We start from the raw sequence: 13,535 nt of genomic DNA, 5'->3' as shown, positions 1-13,535 counted from the left end.
TTTCTCAAACTGTGGGTCGGGACCCACTCGGTGGCTTGCGAGCCAATTTCAGATGGGTGCCCATTCATTTCAATATTTTATTTTTAATATACTAGACTTGGTGCTACCCTGGTATGTGACTGCATTTGAGGAAATGTTACAGCTCTGTACTTTTAACAGGCTACTATGTGCATGCTTTTAACAAGAATAGTAAATGGGACTTACTCCTGGGTAAGTGTGGGTAGGATTGCAGCCTAGGATTGTTAAAAATGTTCCTGCTTGATGATGTCACTTCTGGTCATGACATCACTTCAGATTCTCATTCTAAAAAGTGGGTCCTGTTGCTAAATGTGTGAGAACCACTGCCCTAAAAGATCAGATCTTTCAGGCTTTAACCACAATTCTCACTATAAACCTGTAGCCATCATTTATACAGGAAGAGTAGTAGCAAATCTAAGTGTAGCAGGAAAGCCTGGTTCACACCCTCTTGCCTCCTGAGACTGGGGGTCTAAGGGAACTTCCTTCTGCCTTTTGAAATGACAGACTGGGAGTAGAAGGGGGCAGTAGCTCCATTGCTATCAGATTACTGGCTGCACCAACTGTGTTTACTGCTCTGAACATGTGGTCTAGCAAGAGAGCCTGCCTGGCAGCAGTGGTACAGATCAGACCAGTTTCAGACAGGCAAGTCCTGCTATTTTGGAGGTCACTAAAGCCAGCCCAAAGACAGTGCTTACCTCACTTAACTGTTGCAAACTTTTTGCCCTCAGAGCAGCAGATCATGAGCCAGAGTTTGGGGATGACAGACAACTGGCAACATTGTGAAGGAGTAGGCAAGGTAGACCTGTCAGGTGATGGAGGCAGCAGACTAGAAAGGTGGTCCAAGAGTGAAGCAGGAAATCATAATTTTAACCACACCCCATCATTTATCTTGTTTCATCAAGATGAATTTCATTTCTGTGCATGAAATGTTAATAGTTAAAAAACTTTTGATACAAAGTCTCATTAAAAAGTAACCACACATGAGTAGACATAATAGAACTTGTTGAGCTTAGTACAGTTTAAGAGCAACTTGTATCTTTTATGTAAGGACTGTTGGTGGGACTTGCAAACTCTTTAAACCAGGGGTGTCAAACAAAAGGCCTGGGGGCCAGATGCGGCCCCCAGAAGCTTTTTATCTGGCTCTCAGCTGCTGAGGTGTTACAGCTGAATTGGCAGCCCACAAGAAAATTGGGCTTTCCCAAATCTTGAAATATGATCAAGATTTGTGTACTTTCTCTTCTGTCATTTGCAGTTAATGAGTTTCTATATGAGAACAGGGTCTGATTTCTATTAGCTTCTTAATGATGTCACTTTCTGCTTAATGACATCACCTCTGACCCTCAGCTGGAGCCCTGAATGCTAACTTCAGCCCTCTATATGAAACGAGTTTGACACCCCTGCTTTAAACAATACTGTATTTAATCACAATAATCTTGCAACTTTTCCTCCACTATGTATTTCTCAGGTATCCACAAATGTATCTGTCTCTAGCAACTTGCGATATTGTCTGTGTGTGCCTGTTATCTGTCACCTCTGAAACAGCAGTTCCTGCCTGTCTGAAAATAGGGGTGTGTAAGGCGTAATGCTTACCACTCTGCTGCTGCTGCTGCGGCTATAAACATGCTCTTCTATAGATGGCTATGGGCTTAAACCTTTGTCCTCTATATATGAGAACATTTGAATTTTTTAGAGTGGTGGTTCTCAAACCTTTTGGTTTCCAGAGCCCTTTACACTCCTAAACAGAGGCTGGGGGACCCACTGGTGCATGCGTGGAGCCTTGGGAAGCCCCAGAATGCCAGTGTGCAGCACAGCATGGAGTGGTGCAGCACAGAGGAGAGTGCAGCCATTATGGTGTGCTCATGGAGCCCCAGGACTCCTAGGAGCACACCTTCAGAAACATTGTTTTAGAGGGTTTATAGAATGCTTAGAAATGTTGTTCTACTAGCACAGGAAACAGACACTTCTGAGGCTGCAATCCTATTTCAATTTTTTATTACCTATAAAATGAAGAAACAGAAGCTAAAAAGATGCTGAATGTCTTAGACCCAAATCCTAACCAACTTTCCTGCACTGACATAGCTGTGCCAGTGGGGCATGTGCTGCATCCTGCAGTGGGGGTGCAGTCATGGAGGCCTCCTCAAGGTAAGGGAATGTTTGTTTCCTTATCTAGGAGCTGCATTACCCTTATGTCAGTGTTGGAAAGTGGGTTAGGATTGCGCCCTTAGGGCCCAATCCTATCCAATTTTCCAGTGTCGGTGCAGCAGTGCCGATGGGGCATGGATTGCATCCTGTGGTGGGGAGGCAGTCACAGAGGCCTCCTCAAGGTATGGGAACATTTGCTCCCTTATCTTGGGGCTGCATTGTGGTTGTACCAGTTCTAGAAAGTTGGATAGGATTGGGCTCTCAATCAGATAAGATTTCAATTGTTTGCTTTTCTAATTGCCTATAAAACAGGTTCTTTATAACACAGTTTCAGACTTAAAGTGGTACAGTACCTGAAATACTACAATGTGCATGGGTTTAATGAAATATTTGTGCAATATGATTGGAAAATGTTAACCAAACTTTTTGGTTATAGGCATCAGGATAGAACTCTACTGATAGCAATGGAAAAGAAATGCATTTTTCACTGACAATCTGTAAGAGTGCAGTTAGTTGACTGTCCTTTCCCTTCTCTTGGAATCTAGACCTTGCCAAATATCACTGTCAGCATTATTTATCACAGATGGTGACAACTCACCAATCTGGGGGTCATGGTTTGTGTACTAAGTGGAATAACAGATTTTGCATGATCGTTGCAGAGAAATCCACTTGTTTAAACCGTTATTTTCACTCACTGGTGGGCAGCCCAATCCTGAGCTCCTGTGGCACGCGGCTGTGGCGGCACTGAAAACGGCTACTGTCACAACCTGTGATTCTTAGGCAGCCATGGGCGGCACCTCAGGAGAAGGGGACTTTTGTCTCCTTCCCCCAAGTAAGGGAAGTAGCCCCACAATGGGAAGAGCGTTTGTGTTGGGTGGCGAGCCTGATGCTAACACTCAGGATCCAGTGGAGTGCAGCTCCACTGGTCCTGCCTTCCCCTACCCTCTCTGCACCTCCCGCCTCTCTGGAACACCTTCTCCTCGCCTCCCCCTGCTCCCGCTTTCCTCTCTGCGGCTTGGTGGTGTGGGTGACCACTGAGCGGCGGGGGCTCGGCACCTGATGAGCACTAGCCTAGCACTAGCACGTGGGTGCTGGCCCAGCATTAGGCCTTGCAAACATGCCTTACAGCAAGTTTGTGACAGTACATGCTGGTGGTAAGCTGGCATGTCGAGCCCAGGATTGGGCTCCATATCTGTCTGCTGTTTGGAGGGATGCCCCATCATCCCATCTGTACAAGCCTTTGTGCTTTAATAGTTGGAGATCATGACAATGAGTTTGAACACTACAGTGCTGTAAATCCTAGAGCTGTTCATGTACACTGGCCCAATGGTCTGACACTGAGCCTGAAAAGTCCAGCCAGAGAAAGAGTGCTATGGTGAACAAGCTGACAATGTGTCTTTGCACAGTCACACCCTGCCTAATCAAGCACAGTCACGTTGCACAGTCACATTCACGCTTAACGACGTCACATTCTGCCTAATCACGTCACGTTCTGCTTAATGTTACATTGCGCTCAATGACGTCACGTTCTGCCCAATGACATCGTGTTCTGCTTAGTGACGTCATGCTGTTTAATGACGACGCGTTGTGCTTAACGACGTCGCTTCCCGGCCCTCAGCAGGCACCACGAGCGCTGCCTGGCCCACCGTATGAGGCGCGCCTGACGTGCCTGGTCCTGCGGCCAGGGCAGGCTCCGCCTCGTCCCCCTGAGGCGCCCCGCCATCGCCACCCTGCGCCGCGCGCTCCTCCCTCAGCGTGACGCGGCCGGGTGGAGGGGAGGGAGGAGCGGGCGGGGCTTCGGCCGGCGCCAATGGCGGCTGGCCTTTGTGGGCGCGGCCCCGCCCCCTGCGCCGGAGAAGGACAAAGTCACCCAGGACGGCTGCGCGGCCTTTCCTTTCGGAGCCGGGACGCGGAGAGTGGTGGGCGCCGCCGTCTTCGAAGGCCAGTCGTTGCGGGCGGGCGGGCCGCGAGAGGGCTGGGGCTGGGGCGGGGCCTCTGGCTGCCCAGCAGCGCTGCCGGGCCTGGCCCTGCTGACCCGCTTCTCCCTCACAGGTCCCCTCGCCGCCGCCGCCGCCATGTTCTCGTGCATCGCGCCCCTCGCGCGGCTCAACCCCTTCCACGCTCCGCAGCTGCAGCTGCAGCAGGACGGCGTCGCCCTCAGGAGCCGCCCGGCCCCGTCCGCCGAGTCGTCCTGCGCCCGCAGGAGCCTCGCCGCCGCCTCCTCCGCCGACGGTAAGCCGCGGGGTTGCGCGCCCTCCGTCCTGGCCCCGGCCTCGCCCCCGTCGCCGGCCTCGGTGGCCGCCCCCGCGGCGGCTTGGAGGGCAGCGAAGGTCACGGCGGCCCTCGCGCGAGGCTGGCCCTGGGGGCGCCCGGCCCGGCCCCTTGAGCGACCGGGGGGCCCTGTGCGCTGGCCCGGCTGGGCTGCTGCATAGCCCTGGGGGGGGGCGCCTTCCGCGGGGCTCGCCGCCTGCTGTAACCTTGGGCCGGCCGGCAGGCCTCGGGCCTTCGCTTGCGGCCTCTGGCGGAGGAGCTTCCTTCTCCTTCCGTGGTCCTCACTTCCACTCGCAGGCCGCCCGAAGGGGGCTGTGTGCAGGCGAGTCTCAGGCTCGCGGAAGGGGCTCGACCCTGCGGGGCGGGGGAGCCAGGAAGTGGGACTTCTCGCCCAAGGTCACCACAGCAGGGAGACCTGATGCCGCAATCACAAAAGAGGACAAGGCCCTGCAGACAGAGGACATCCAGCACAAGTGCAGGACGCAACAAGACAAGCTGAAAACACTCAGTACCTTGATCCGATGTGTCGAATTGAATTTTAAACTGTGCTGCATACAGTTCATTACATATAACATTAGTTGCAAGAAGGCTGTATGCTGCCAATAACAGGGACGTGCAGGGTGACCTCCTGGTGTCCTCTTTTTCCAGGACACGAGTCTCATGGTGGTGCAGTGATTCTCAATGTTCCCACTTGCTGACTCCTTGGCAGCCCATTTCCTTAAATTGCACTCATCAGACCAGTTGAATACAACTGTTAATATAGTGGCTGTTGTTTTAAATTTACGTTTTCATCTATTGATCCATATTGGATAATTTCTGGTCATCACCCCGTGTATTAGCAGTTAGTGTCGTTTTCACAGCCAGCTTGCTGCCTTCCTTCCTGCCTTGATGTGCTAATGCAGACCTGCCTTTTTCCACCCTTATTCAATTTTTCAAGTACCCTTAAAGGTCCTGGCAAGTACTCCTGGGGGTGCACGTACTCCGGTTTGGGAACCACTGTGGTAGTGGAACATTTGGGTGAGGCTTTCTGACTTGTTCTTGCTCCTTGTGTTTGACATTTTAATTTTTCTTCCTTTGTGCCGAGTTGTGGGTGTTTGAAATAATGCCTATTTGGTTTTTTTAAAAGGACTGTGCCCAGGTAACCCATGTCCTAAATCAGAGGTGTCAAAACTCATTTGACGCAGAGGGTTGAATAGCATATTGGATGCTGAGAGCTGGAAGTGATGTAATTAAGCAGGAAGTGATGTTCTTAAGCAGGCCATGATAAGAAGCACTTTTTTCTCACTTATGACTTTGTTAGCTGCCATGACAGAAGATGAAGTATGTAAAGCATGATCTGGTTTTTAAGATATGGGAGAGCCCAGTTATCATGTGGGCTGCCCTTTTAGCAGTGACAGCTCAGCTGCCGAGAGCAGCTGATAGTGGGGCTGGGAGAGTCCAAGGGCCAGATAAAGAGCTTCCAGGGGCCACATCCAGCTCACGGGCCATATGTTTGACACCCCTGCCCTAAACTTTTTTGAGGGTATATTTAAATTATGCAATGAATGTTTCCTATGAACTTTTGCTCCCACTTCTAGTGATGCCACAGATGCTAAGTGTGATGTGTTCTATTGAACATTCTTTTACTTGACCTAATTCCAGAAGGACTTAGTCGGATAACAAAGCGGAAGAGTGCCTTCCATTATTCGAAGGCCTAGAAGACTTTATTGTGATCCATGAAGTGATTAGAGCTCCTTTGTCACATTACTATTGGCTTCAGAGAACAACTTGCAAAACCAGGAGACGTGTTGCTTGAGTTCTGCATGTAAATGTTAAATTCCACCTCTTGAATTGCATAACTGTAGCCCTGCTGTGTCAGAGGTGCAGATACACCCTATGCCTGTGTTTTTCAACTGAAAATCACATATTCTAGCAAAGAACTAGAATACACAAAAACTTATGCCACAGATGTATTGGCTTTTAGGTTGTTACAAAGCACTTTTGGTCTTGTCCTAATTACAACAGGTTGTGATCATAAGTGCACTTATTAGGGAACAAGTTCCACTGAACAGAGTAAGACAATAACAAACTTACATAGATTTGTGCTGAAGTTTGCTCATCTTGTACAGATTACCAACTTGTACACTTATTTCTCTTTTAAGCAGAAGACTATAGCTGTGCGTATGGCTCTGGCAGATTCTTCCTCCTTTGTGGCCTTGGTGGGATTATTAGCTGTGGTACCACACATACAGCATTGGTTCCCTTAGATCTGGTTAAATGCCGAATTCAGGTTTGAATGCATGTCCAGATGAAATGAGTTACATAGCATGATGAGAGAATGTGATTATCATACTAACCAAAATGAAGCAAGATTTAGTGTTTCCCAAGTGTGAGGTTTTATACTGCTGCATGCGATTTTGTTTAACAGCATGGTGTGTCTTTTCTCTGCTGCAGAAGAATACAGTTGTGAATATGGCTCAATGAAGTTTTATGCTCTCTGTGGCTTTGGTGGTATCCTAAGTTGTGGTCTGACACACACAGCAGTTGTACCTCTGGATTTAGTGAAGTGCCGTATACAGGTTTGTATATTGTCAAGTTCTGGAAACTTATCTTTATCTTGCAGGTCTTGATAATACACTTTGCTTTGAACCAGGCAACAAACTGATATTAGGGGACAGAAATGGCTGCACAGTAATGTCCAGCAGCTCAGTTAGTCTTCTCAAGAACATGTAAATAGCCTCTGGCAGCAATTCTTATATTAAACAGTTTAAGCTGAATTTAGTTGGAAGACCACATGTAATTAAAAGTTGGATATGAAAGTAGCAGGCGTGCTCCCGTATCCATGGGGTTTTGTTCCGTAACCCCCCACAGTTACATGAAATTGCAGATACTGGCAACTGCCTGCACCCACCCTCCAGAGCTGAGGGGAGCTCTGCTTCTCTTGCCTCCAGAGGGTCCTCTAAGATGGCAGTTAAATAAAATGCAACTTCTGTGAAACTGGAAGTGACTTTTTAATGCCTTAGGAGGTATTAGGAGGCCTGGGGAAGCCCGAGAAACCGGGTGTTATATTTTTTAACTGTCAGGCTCAGCGGACACTATGGAGGGGGGCACATACAGGGGGGCCCTGCAGTCCCAATCTGTGGAGGGTATCCATAGATATGCCCTCCCATATTTGCTTTTGAAATGTTCAAAAGCAGTTGGGCCAGGAGGCTTGCTTGCCATAATTCAAATATGTGGTTTCAAATCAAAACCGTATCAATTTACTTTAGAAAGAACAAATCTGGGTAGCTTTGGCTACTATAAACCTCCTGAATCTTTATAATGTGTGTGCAAAGATTGAATGGGTGTATTGTGTATATGTGACATCTTGAAATCATAGAATGAGAAAAAGATAACCAAACATACAACCAACTAACCTTCATGCTAAAGGGCGATTAACAGGAAGCAGAACAGTTCCTGTTTCCTTTTAATCTCCGTAGAATTCATACTTGTTGACTGCATGTTCAGTTCTTCAGTTAAGGAAGAATGTTAAGCAAGAAGCACCCCCTTTGCAAGCATTACTACAGTAAACAAAGGTACTTGTGATGGACATATGGCAGGCTATCTATATAATATAATGTTCCTTTAGATGGCAGGCTATCTATATAATATAATGAATCCATGGTTTCCTTTTCTATGGGAGGGTGATGGAATTGAACCCCTGCAGATACAGGAGCCCGCTTGTACTTGCATGCAGAAACACTGCATGTTCTTTACGTTTTTAAAAAGTTGTGCTGTTTCTGTTAAACCCATGCAAGTGCGAATAAGATTATAGCCTTAGAGAATTAGAACACCCCAAAAGCAGTCTCCAGTAACTATACAGATACTTGGAATTGTGTGAGGTGGGCTGAATACTTGAGGTGATCAGGACTGTAGCACACAAGAGGTGGTATTTAATGTCCCTGTCTTATAAAGTTGGTTCTTCTAAAAATTGTGCTGCCATCCTCCCTGATGGTGTTAACACTGAGAGGGAAGCTCCCATAAGCACTGATGGAAACTTATTTCCCAGGGTAATAACTTTGGGGGGGAGGTGTCAGCATTGTAGCACAGAAATAAGAGGGCAGATATCTCCTCTTCATGCACTGTGGTCCTGATCAGGCATCCCTCCTGTGTTTTGTTCTTCGTTTAAAAATAAAATTGAACAAACTAATTACTGTTGCATGTGGCTTGACAGTCTTCTAATTTTAAGTCAACTGTCTATATATATTACTGATAGTATGACAGAAGACTGTAATGCATAAGTAACTGCTTTGAAGTCTAAACACTGTGTACATTCATGCTAGGTTTAAAAAAATAAAAACTGCTTCAGAAATATTCCTTTTAGATATCTTCAGAAGTTGAAATCTGAAGCAACTAAAGATCAAGTGGAAACATTTTTGACCAGTATGTGATCCAAATATACATTACAGAAAAAGTATCCCTGCTCATACTGAAGTCAGAAAGAGGCCAGAAAGTAAGAGAAAAGGTGAAACGGAACAAGTCAGTAGAGGGCGACGTGAGGTAGGAAGGTAGGACCAGAGAGATCAAAGTCTGTTAAGATTTGAGAATTACTATTTTCTTAATGCTTATATGGTGCTAATTGTTTGACATATTGTTGGGATAACCGAGCAACTTAGTTCTTTAAGATTGCCTGGTTACCTAGGTAACCTGGAATTCTAGGTAACTGCTCTTATTCTCAGGAGCATTTGTATACCATCCTTCCCATGTAGTTGTGTATTTCTAATTGAATAGTTTGACTATTTTTCCTGTTGTGCTAGTTAGTATTGGTGGGTATAATTGCCTAACATGTGTCCATCTCCTTCTGTCACACATTAAAATATAATCTTAAAACCCTAGGCACATCTTTTTTCTTGTGTTAAAATATTACTCCTGCTTGAATTCTTCAAAATGCTTTCTCATAAGTAATGCAAATTTAGTGTCAAGTGCTTTCTGTGGAAAATTATAATATTGGGCAGCTACAGTTTTGTGTACTGTAGAAGTTAACTCTTAATGCTAAAGTGCATTGGCTCCTGGCTGATAGTATAGGATGACATATTAGTAAATCTAGTGTCTAGCAATTAATTTAGAAATTTAAGTCACTTATGCTTTGATAAGCTGTTTGTTTCAGTTCTAATGGCTTCAAAAAAATAAAACTCTTATCTGGGTGCCTTTTCCCTTCCTGCTTGTCAAAGAACTGTCTACTTTGTCACTTTTCAAAATCTATTTCAGCCTCTCCTGAAGCCTTTTAACTTCACATTCCACTGTTGCCTAACTTGTCCCAACTTTGCTACTCATCATTCCCTCACTAAACAAGACATCTGTGCTCAGAATGTGTTTGAACAAAATGGGTGGGCAGGTGGGAATGTAAAAGCTTAAAAATGCTAATTACTGATTTTCAAACTTGTCTAGGTGGATCCACAAAAATATAAGAGCATCTTCAATGGATTTTCAGTTACTGTCAAAGAAGATGGTGTTCGTGGCTTGGCTAAAGGATGGGCTCCAACCTTTATTGGATATTCCATGCAAGGGCTCTGCAAATTTGGGTTCTACGAAATCTTTAAAGTCTTGTACAGTAACCTGTTGGGAGAGGTAAGCTTGTTCCATTTATCAGAATTACCTTAACTGCTCTTCATTTGTGATTAATGAAGATCATATGAACTTAGTTTTTTCTCTAAAATGTTTCATATTTCAGGAAAATTCATATTTGTGGCGTACATCATTGTATTTGGCTGCTTCTGCCAGTGCAGAGTTCTTTGCTGATATTGCTCTGGCTCCAATGGAAGCTGCTAAAGTTCGCATTCAGACACAGCCTGGATATGCTAATACATTGAGGCAAGCAGCTCCAAAAATGTTTGCAGAAGAAGGTGTTTGGGCGTAAGTATTGGCACCAGATAAGGTTCAGAGGTAGTCTGGATCCTTTTGAGCAAGGCCATTGTGTGAGTTGTGAAGTCTTGATGGTAGATATTCCATCCCTACAGGGATATACATTTGCATATGAGCAAATTGTATGGCAGACATTGATTTGTAAACTGGAATTCTAATGTTTAGCAGTTCTGAAGCAATAATGAGCCAACATGCTTCCTTAGATCCATCTTTGTTGATTCCACTTATGCTGAGTTTTGCTTGTAGCTTTGGTTTTGAGTAGTTCCAGTTAAGGGGAATCGGCAACTTTATGGTTGTACAGTCAAAGATGCTTGAGTCATTGGCATGTAAGAATAATATACCTACACTTTAGCTCCCTATGTTCTGATAGAAATGACTGTAATATGTCATTTTCTGCTATCAGGATTTGGCTGGAGTGTGGACATTTGTACAAATTCTTATGATTAAATGAAGAGGGGATTTCAGTAGGATGATGGCAGTTTGGAAAGTTAGGCAGATCCAGTGCTTTTTTTGTGGAAGAGAAAAGGTGCAGGAACTCACAATTTGTTAATCATTTATTTATTTATCCCATGCATGTATACTCAGAAGTAAGTCCCATTATAGCCAAGTGTGGATAGGATTGTAGCCTGAGAGCCCAAGCCTATGCATGCCTACTCAGAAGGAAGTCCCATTATATTAAATGGGGCTTACTCCCAGGGAAGTGTGGAAAGGATTGTAGCCCGAGTTCCTTTGGGATTAGACTGCCAACTTTTTCCACCAGCTCTTACTCCAGTGGTGTTTATCAGCAGGGTAAGCTTCAGCAGCTGGATTTCTGCATATCAACCTGCTACTAAAGCTTTGCACACTAGCAGCAGGTCTGTTTTGCTGGCTGTTCACAGTGGCAACTGGTTGATCAGTAAGTGTGGGGCACTGGGGCTTCAGGCTGTGATCCTAGCCACACTTTCCTGGGAGTAAGCCCCATTGACTATAATGGGCCTTACTTCTGAGTAGACATGCATAGGGGTGGGCTCTGAGGCTGCAATCCTGCCCACACTTTCCTGGACTTGGCTGGCAACTGATGCAGGAGGCAGAGACACTGATGGGAGGGGCTGAGCTGGCAGGATGAGTCCCTCTGAAGCCTGCCCCCCTCCACCCTCCTCTCACTTGCCCGCTGCAGCGGCTGCTGGTCCCTGTGCTGAGTATAATGGAAAGGGGGGTGAAAGTGGCATGGGGTGGGTGAGCGGGATCTAGGACCCTGGGATCTGGCCCACTGCGGGACTGTCCCAGGAGCAGCTGTGTTGAGGGAAGTCCTGTTGCCCTGCAACTGTTTCTGACTCATAAAGCACTGTGAATGGCTCACCCTGCCCTGCCTCCCTCGACTCAGAGCTGAATCTCAACTGCCCAGCCACTGGCAAACCCCAGGGCTCTGATTGGCTGAGAGAGGAAATGGGCGTGTCCATGAGAAGCACCGCCCTCCATGGAATTGTGAGCACCTCATGGGGAGAGCATTGCAGGGCAGATCACAGGCCTCTTCTCTCTCCTTGTAGTCCTGCCTTGTCTTGATTGCTGCAGGCAGTAGATTGTAGTCCTATCTAAAAGGTGCCAGAACGCTGTTCCTGTGCATTCTATTAGAAAAAAAGCCCTGGGCAGATCTAATGTCAATGCAAGTTTATGGCATATAGTTTGTGCATGTGTTTTCTTTCTTGGCTGACTTGGATGAAGCTTTATAATATAAATATGCATATGAGTATCACTTCCAAACTATGAGAAGATTGCTTATGGTACTTCAAACCAAAATGTTTACTAATATTTTGCCTTTAGTATGAAGTGCAGATAATTATGTGGATTTGTCTTGTTAGATTAGCTGGAGTAGTAAATAAATGCTTAAACTGTAACTCCAGAACAGATGTACTTAATTGGGAGTGATTCCTAATTGCTTTTTTACTTTGAAGTTTCTACAAAGGTGTTGCTCCATTATGGATGAGACAGATTCCGTATACAATGATGAAATTTGCCTGCTTTGAACGAACTGTGGAAGCTCTCTACAAATATGTTGTTCCAAAACCAAGGAGTGAATGCTCAAAACCAGAGCAGTTGGTTGTCACATTTGTAGCAGGTTATATTGGTAAGGAAACTTTCACTAACTTCAGTAAACGTGTCATAGTAGTAAAAGTTATGATTTACGCAGTGCTTTTTAAAAATCAATTCACATAAAGAATGAATTGCTTCCCTGGCTAAGAGATGGCTGAAGTGAATCAATGATAATAAGGGAATATGCATTTCATGTTCAGATACTTAAGCTTGATTACCATAAGTGAGAACTGCAAAGATAGTCATTCATCATAGAACAGGGCTTAGTGTTTTCCTGCCTTGCTGATTTGTGTCTGCAGTAGCTATTAATATTCATGCCTATCTTTGTAGAAGTGGCCTTTAGATTATTTGGTGGTCAGGTGGCAGAAGCATCTGGTGGCAGGGTGGAACTCTGATTGCTACTTGTGGTAGAAGCAGAACTTGATGGCCATGCCCTTAAAATCTTTGGAAACATCCATTCCCAATGTATCAGCTGCTAACATATTTAGAGTAGTTCTGTTCAGTGACACTGAGGATCACTGGTTTAGATATGGTAGGTAGAATATGGTCTCATTGGGATCAGTAAAATTAACATTCATTGTCACTTTTTCAGCTGGTGTCTTCTGTGCCATTGTTTCACACCCTGCTGATTCTGTTGTGTCTGTGTTGAACAAAGAAAAGGGCAGCTCTGCTGTAGAAGTGCTGAAGAGGCTGGGAATTAAAGGTGAGCATTCAAACAGCTGTTGAACTGTGAAAATGCATGAACACATGTGAAAGTGCAAGAATATGTTGTAACACCTGTGTTTTACTCAACAGGAGTATGGAAGGGTTTGTTTGCCCGTATCATTATGATTGGTACTCTGACAGCACTACAGTGGTTCATCTACGACTCTGTGAAAGTTTATTTCAAGCTTCCTCGCCCACCTCCACCTGAGATGCCCGAATCTTTGAAGAGAAAACTTGGTCTTACCGAGTAGATGAATCTTGGACTGAATGCTTGATAGTCAAACATCTTGAACCTTTATACACGAGACAATATAGGGGAATGCAATCTTATTGGTCAGTTTTCATTGTTGTCACTATTGCTTGGAATAAACAATACTAGAGTGAATAATATGTTGACTTGGTATCTTGTATTGCTGGGTTCAACCCATTGGACATAGTGGCTTCCTGAT

The 13,535-nt window shown here is 45.3% G+C and overlaps 1 protein-coding gene and 1 non-coding gene across 4 annotated transcripts; both read left to right on the top strand.

Annotated features, from left to right (window-relative positions):
- Nucleotides 1-3,992: 3,992 nt before the first annotated feature.
- Nucleotides 3,993-13,474, top strand: SLC25A3 (solute carrier family 25 member 3). 3 transcript variants are annotated; one of them, XM_066634403.1, is made up of 8 exons: nt 3,993-4,101; nt 4,213-4,392; nt 6,865-6,989; nt 9,838-10,017; nt 10,121-10,302; nt 12,243-12,415; nt 12,974-13,084; nt 13,177-13,474. In XM_066634403.1, the coding sequence occupies exons 2-8, from the start codon at nt 4,236-4,238 to the stop codon at nt 13,335-13,337; spliced, it is 1,089 nt and encodes a 362-aa protein (XP_066490500.1). In that variant the 5' UTR covers nt 3,993-4,101; nt 4,213-4,235; the 3' UTR covers nt 13,338-13,474. The 3 variants fall into 3 exon arrangements, with proteins under 3 accessions (XP_066490500.1, XP_066490498.1, XP_066490499.1); XM_066634401.1 differs by lacking the exon at nt 6,865-6,989 and adding an exon at nt 6,573-6,700; XM_066634402.1 differs by lacking the exon at nt 6,865-6,989 and adding an exon at nt 6,576-6,700 and having other exon boundaries at nt 3,994-4,101.
- On the top strand, nt 10,500-10,737 carry LOC136657970 (small nucleolar RNA SNORA53). Its single transcript, XR_010794777.1, has one exon. It is a non-coding gene; the product is annotated as a small nucleolar RNA SNORA53 (small nucleolar RNA).
- Nucleotides 13,475-13,535: the final 61 nt, after the last annotated feature.

Source organism: Tiliqua scincoides, chromosome 7, assembly GCF_035046505.1.
Source record: "Tiliqua scincoides isolate rTilSci1 chromosome 7, rTilSci1.hap2, whole genome shotgun sequence".
NCBI lineage: Eukaryota > Metazoa > Chordata > Lepidosauria > Squamata > Scincidae > Tiliqua > Tiliqua scincoides.
The sequence above is the reverse complement of the archived record's forward strand: the minus strand, read 5'-3'. Positions and strand labels throughout refer to the sequence as shown.

What these genes read in the sequence shown, in the direction of transcription:
- SLC25A3 (XM_066634401.1), top strand. Translation starts at nt 4,236, where the DNA reads ATGTTCTCGTGCATCGCGCCCCTCGCGCGGCTCAACCCCTTCCACGCT. An exon ending in CGCCGCCTCCTCCGCCGACG is followed by an intron (nt 4,393 to 6,572) that starts GTAAGCCGCGGG and finishes TTCTCTTTTAAG; the next exon opens with CAGAAGACTATAGCTGTGCG. An exon ending in GAAGAGGCTGGGAATTAAAG is followed by an intron (nt 13,085 to 13,176) that starts GTGAGCATTCAA and finishes TTTACTCAACAG; the next exon opens with GAGTATGGAAGGGTTTGTTT.